This window comes from Buceros rhinoceros, unplaced genomic scaffold, assembly GCF_000710305.1.
Source record: "Buceros rhinoceros silvestris isolate BGI_N320 unplaced genomic scaffold, ASM71030v1 scaffold13432, whole genome shotgun sequence".
Classification (NCBI taxonomy): domain Eukaryota; kingdom Metazoa; phylum Chordata; class Aves; order Bucerotiformes; family Bucerotidae; genus Buceros; species Buceros rhinoceros.
Genome location: NW_010398402.1, coordinates 26,797 through 33,252, shown reverse-complemented (window position 1 = coordinate 33,252; position 6,456 = coordinate 26,797). Strand labels below are relative to the sequence as shown.

The following is a 6,456-nucleotide window of genomic DNA, read 5'->3' as shown; positions in this document are numbered from 1 at the left end:
GAGCTGGCGTCCAGGGAAGGAGATGAATGCATAATAAATACAGCAATAGCAAGACCATTTTTAAAAGCCACTGCAGTCCCAACATTCATTACCTTTTTTTTTTTAAACATAAATTCACAAACGTGATTTAGGTATGTGGGGCACGGAGATCAGTCTGGATGATGGCATGCATCACGCACGAGTACTGCAGATATCACTACTGCCAAACAAGATGTTTGGTGAAGACACACACCAGAGTCAAACTCTTCAAAATTCAGCAAGCTTTTACAGTTGCAAAGCTTTCTTTTAGCTGTGTCCAGGGCTCAGCTCCGGAGGCATTTTAAAAAAGTTACTGGAGACAGCAGTAGCGGCTTTCTCAGCTGCTGGTGTTTTCCCTGCCCACTCAGAGTTCTGGGATCTCAGGGATGGTGTTGCTGGTAGTTCTGACTCTGCTGCATTCATGTGGACAGATGAAGTTGCTGGAATATAAAATTGCAGAAAAGAGGGAACAGAGGAAGACAGTTGGAAAGAGCAATAAAAATAAGTTAGAATAAGTGACTTCATGACAAACACCTCATGTATATATAATTTCTTATAGGAAATTGATATTTCATACTGAGTTCCTACATGTTGCCCCACCAAATTCATTTGCAATACAGGTTCTTGAGAGCATTAACACCTTTGCCCTAATGATTCTCATATTCAGAACTCCAAGTTCCCAGTCTACTAACCAGTTTCCTTAGTCAAAGTTGCTGTTGAAAATCAAGAGCTTTAGCTGTCCCATACTTAAACTGAATCAATTCATAATCACTCAACTGAAAATAACTTGATCTCTCCACAAACACTCAATTAACCCTGATTCTGAGAATTTTTAAGTCTCTGAAGGCTTGGCAAATGTTGGATTGCAAAGCTCAGTTAAAGAGGAAAATACATCCAGTAAAAGCAGTACCATGAAGCTCCACCTATATCCGATACAGTAAATCAGCATATTATAACAAGAAGTTACCTGCTAAGCTACGTTGGAATCCATTCTCATTTTCTCAGTACAACCACTGCTTCCAAATGGGACAGGCTATAATCAGCAAGAGAGATTTGCAGATCCATACCTCAAGCCAACACTCACCCAAACTTCCAGAAGGATTGTCAGAAACAGAGATAAGGGACTTTACTCCCGTTCTCATATCCTGAATCACTCAATCCTCACAAATAGAATATGGCAAGATTAAAAAAAAAAAAAAAAAAAAAAACAACAAAACCCACAACCAACAAACAGTAACTGCCACAGGAATCTTTGGGGCAACTGGAATTTTAGCTGCTTCAGTACAAAACTCATCTCTTTTCCTTATATTCTCACAACAGGTAATAGTTGTTTGTGTGTTTTTACTACAAGTTGCATCTGCTGCTCTGCAGTGGATGAAGGATAAAGAGGCCATAAGAAGCCTCAACTCAACTAAAAGACTGATGGCTTTTAAGTTTAAATAGAAAGCTGGTCCAATGCTTGAGGTTCCACACTCAGTAGATCTGGAACCCCAACAATCCTGCTTCTGTATATCCAAAATAGTCATTCCCATACAACCACAACACACCTGATAACAGTGCATTGCATATTTTTATCTCTAGCCCATCAGCTTCCTCCATCTGAAGTTCACACGAAACATGAAAAAAAAAGTCAGTCCTTAAACAAATAATCACCATGAACAATCAGGACTGAAAGAGTCTTCTTGCTGCTGAGTAGCCTCACACCATGACAAAGAGTGAATGCATTAGTAAGAAATCACAGAATCTTTTTGGTTGGAAGAGACCTTCAAGATCAAGCCCAACAGTTCACCCTGCACTGCCAGATCACCACTAAACCATGTCCCTCGGCACCACATCATGTCTTTCAAACACTTCCAGCGATGGGGACTCCACCATCTCTCTGGGCAGTCTCTTTCAATGCTTCACAACTCTCTCTGTAAAGAAATTTTTGCTAATACCTGACCTATTCCCTAATACCTCTCTCCCCTGGTGCAACTTGAGGCCATTTCCTGTTGACCTATCACTTGCTACTTGGGAGAACAGATCAACCCCCACCTTGCTGCGACCTCCTTTCAGGTAGTTGTAGATAGTGATAAGGTCACCCCTCAGCCTTCTTTTCTCAGGCTGAACAACCTCAGTTCCCTCAACTGCTCTTCATAAGGCTTGTTCTCTAAAGCCTTCACCAGCTTCATTGTCCTTCTTTGGACAAGGGAAGATGCTACTACTCAGACTGTTCTCTGATAAGCACTTTCAGAGGCTACTAACTGGCACCTTTTAGAGATCATTATTTTTCACAAGCTAAGTATGAATACATGCCATGGCAGACAAAAATCTATTAATGCAGATTTTTACCCCAGACTCACTGTAGCACCTGAATAGGATGCCGGTTACCATGTGCACTGCTCCATATATAGGGGACCAGACCACGTGAACATTAAAAACATCAATGTCAAGCTGGATGGTTGTTCACCATTTATTTCACAGCCATCTATACCTGTGGCCTGACAAACAGAAGACAGACATGACAGTCTTCATCAGATCAGAGAATAACTACCATGAGAAAAACAGAGCTTGTCTGACAAATATATACAGTATAACTGTGCCACTGGGGACATTATTCCGAATTTACTGCACAGCAACAGAAAGTAACTAAACACAAGGACATTACCCATGCCTTCTGAAGCCCCTAAGTCTTACACCACTGCAAGCTCAAGGGACCTTTCTTCCTCCATAGGTACTAGCTGTTGGTTACCAAGTTGGATGAACTTCCGGTCTAAACCAGTACACTCAGTCTTACTTCTTCCAGATTTCCTTATTCTACTGCCAAACTACACCAGCCAGACTTTTGTTCTTACCTGGTGAAAGCCTTATGCTTTAGGGCTCACATACTACTCAGTTGTGTAGCGTGGAAAGCATTAACTTTCATTTTTAACCTCTCTCAACATTTCCATAAGTTTACCCAACTTAATTTTGGTAACAGTCACTTCCTGAAGTGCAACTGAATTCTGAATTTTCTACCCACTTTTTTTTTGACCTCAACAGCCAGGCCTTTTTCCAAACCGCTATTCTTTAACAGCTCTCTCAGTTATGGTATTTAGGCCAATTAGCCTCCAAGGGGAGGACTAATACCAGAAGTTCAATGCTATAACAATACAAGACTTAGCACTTCTGCTACAGCGGTAGCATGTTTTTTATGTTAATACAAGAGTCTCTAACAAAACATGTTTTACCACAACCCATAAATACTCACATTCATGAAAATACATGAGAAGACATGGAATAAATTTAGTTTGCTTGGCTCCCAAATAAAGATACCTCCAGCTCCCTTCTCTCATTACTGCAGTATGCTGCTGTAAGGGAGACAGCAGCCACATCTCGTATGCCTTTTATTATCAGCATCTTCTGATTTCAGCCAGATTCAGCTCAAAACTTCCTGTGGTTGGGGGGGTGGGATGGGGGTGTGAGGCGACAGAGGAAGATTTGTAGCTGCATGTTTAAGAAAGAAGCTAAATTCATCACAATGACAGGGGAGAGTGTTGGCAGAGATTTGAGCTATTTTTTCTTTTAGGAAAATCCTATAAAGAATGACATGAGGAAGCCTCTATCTGCAGTCTTGTTCATCACACTGGTGAGGAGTCTGATAACAGATGTATGCAGCAGCATGATTTAGTGCCAGGAGCTGGCCCTTGATGTGTATTAATACAGCAGCAAAGCAGAATGAGCCCCTCTTCATCACTCATCTCTATAAAAGAGGTGGAATCCGAGATGGCCTGATGTTTGGCAGAGCAAGCCCATTTGTTCTGCTGACTGATGGAGCCAGCTCGGGCTGTGTCCTTCACCTCCATGGGGCACTCGGGTTGCAAAAAAGATGATCACTGAAGCAGGACCTGGTCAACAAGTGAGACGAGAGCAGCTGGACTCAGCTAAGGAACTCTTTACAGGTGAAGAAATCCAGCACTCTCTGTGCTTACAGTGACAGGCACGGGCTGTCATTCACCCGTGTTTCAGCTTTTGCAGAAGTAGTAAAACGCCACAAACATAAAAAGCCTCTGTAGTGAGAAAATCAGTTTGCTATGACTCCTCAGGTACAGGAGAACTCCAGTACAAGATATTTACATAAGGGTGAGTAGCAAGAGAGAAATATCTGTATCTACCTCATCAATATCTGACAAGCATAGGAGTCTTCAGTTAATTGTACATTATTGCAGAGTAATCCTATATATTTCTTTAGGCATTAGTAATTGCACAGTCAGATCACCTTTGACAGAAATATCAGATTTCAGATGTCTCCAAGTCACACAACCAGGCTGTGCCCTAGCTGCAGGTGGGAGACTGCTAGTCAGCTAGGACACAGCTTCAGTTACCCAGTCATAAAGTTTCTTTCCACAAGTCAGTACTGTAGCAAACCCCACCCATAGCTGTTAACTTTGCTGAGGATATTTCTAAACAGGGTCTAAGGAAGAGATCGTTACCATTTCTGACCACTTCTCTTGATGATCAACAAAAGTATCCTGACTGGATTCCAATAAGTACACTCTCCTTCCTTATTTTGTTATACATACTCAAATTTCCTCTCCCTCATCTCTAAAAAAACCAAACACTACTTTTCTAACTTCTGTGTTATCAGCCAGTGCTGAGTTCCACTCCAGATGCAGATTCAACTCTTCAAAAAGCATTCACTATAAATTTGCCTAGTCAGGTAGGTACAATTTACGTAACATTTTGAAACGTGTAGGCATAGAAATAGAAGCTCTCCCTGTATAAAGTGACCAGCATAGAAGTACAGAACACACTCTGAACAATAAATAAGTAGACTTGTGAGTGATATGAAGGCTGGAAACTCTCTTGGACAAAGTGGTCATGAGACGGTAGAGTTTTCAATTCCTAAGGAAATAAGGAGGGGGATCAGTAGAACTGCCACCTTAGAGGGCAGACTCTGGCCTGTTTAGGACACTGGTTGGGCAGAATCCCTTGGGAGGTAGTCCTGACAGGCAGAAGAGCTCAGGAAGGCTGGACATTCCTCAAAAGGGAAATCTTTAAGGAGGAAGAACAAGCTGTCCTGGTGTGCCCTAAGATGAGTCACTGAGGTAGAAGACCAGCCTGGCTAAACAGAGCTTTAAGTGGGGCTCAGGAAGAAAGTGAAAGTTGATGGTCTATAAAAGAAGGGCCAGGTCACTCAGGAAGACTACAGGGATTTTGTGGGGCTGTGCAGGATGAAAATTAGAAAGACCAAAGCCCAGCTAAAACTTAATCTGGCCTCTGCCATAAATGACAATAAAAATGTTTCTATAGATACATCAACAGGGCTAAGGGCAATCTCCATCCTCTGGAGATGCAGGAAATGCATGCAGCAGGATGCATCTGGATGCAGCAGGAAACATAGTGATCAAGAATGAGGAAAAGGTTGAGGTACTTACTATCTTCTTTGCCTCTGTCTTTAATATAACAATAAGACCAGTTGTTCTCTGAATGTCCAGCCCCTTAAGCTGAAGGACAGAGACAGGGAGCAGAAGGAAGGTCCCATAATCCAAGAGGAAATGGTCAGTGAACTATTGCACAGCTTAGATGTGCACAAATCTACGAGGCCGGATGGAACCACCCGAAGGGTACTGAGGGAGCTAGTGGAAGTGCTCACCAAGCCACTTCCCGTCATTTATCAGTAGTCCTGGCTAACTGAGGAAGGTCCCAGTTGACTGGAGGTTAGTAAAAGTGACGCCATGTTTACAGTAAGGTCCAGAGGAAAGATTCATGGAAAAACATGAAATGTGCAGTGACCTATTGCACCACTTAGACACACACAGGTCTATGGGGCCAGACGGGATCCATCCAAGGGTTCTAAGGGAGCTAGTGGAAGTGCTCACCAAGCCACTTCCCGTCATTTATCAGTAGTCCTGGCTAACTGAGGAAGGTCCCAGTTGACTGGAGGTTAGTAAAAGTGACGCCATGTTTACAGTAAGGTCCAGAGGAAAGATTCATGGAAAAACAGGCCTGTCAGTGTGACCTCAGTGCCAAGGAATGTTATGGAGCAGATCATCCTGAGAGCCATCACGTGGCACGTACAGGACAACCAGGTGGCCAGGCTCAGTCAGCTTGACTAACTTGATCTCCTTCTGTGACAAGGTGACCCGCTTACTGGATGAGGGAAGGGCTGTGGATGTTGTCTACGTAGAACTTCAGTAAAGCCTTTCGCACCGTTTCCCACAGCATTCTGCTGGAGACACTGGCTGCCTATGGCTTGGATGGGTGTCCTCTTTGCTGGATAAAAACTGGCTGGATGGCCGAGCCCAGGGAGTGGTGGTGAATGGAGTTAAATCCATGTGGCTGCCTGTCACAAGTGGCAAGTGTTGTCCCCCAGGGCTCTGTGTTGGGTCCTGTTCTCTTTACCATCTTTATCAATGATCTGGATGAGGGGATCGAGTGCACCCTCAGTAAGTTTGCAGATGACACCCAGTTAGGAGG

General features: G+C 43.2%; 1 protein-coding gene across 2 annotated transcripts in view; it reads right to left on the bottom strand.

The window, feature by feature from the left end:
• Positions 1-285: 285 nt before the first annotated feature.
• Positions 286-6,456, bottom strand: part of GPATCH2L (G patch domain containing 2-like) — a 32,224-nt gene continuing 26,053 nt past the window's right edge. For both annotated transcript variants that reach the window (XM_010131089.1, XM_010131088.1), the window contains exon 9: positions 286-458. In XM_010131089.1, coding sequence (XP_010129391.1) covers positions 286-458 — 173 coding nt within the window. The remainder of the gene's footprint in view (positions 459-6,456) is intronic.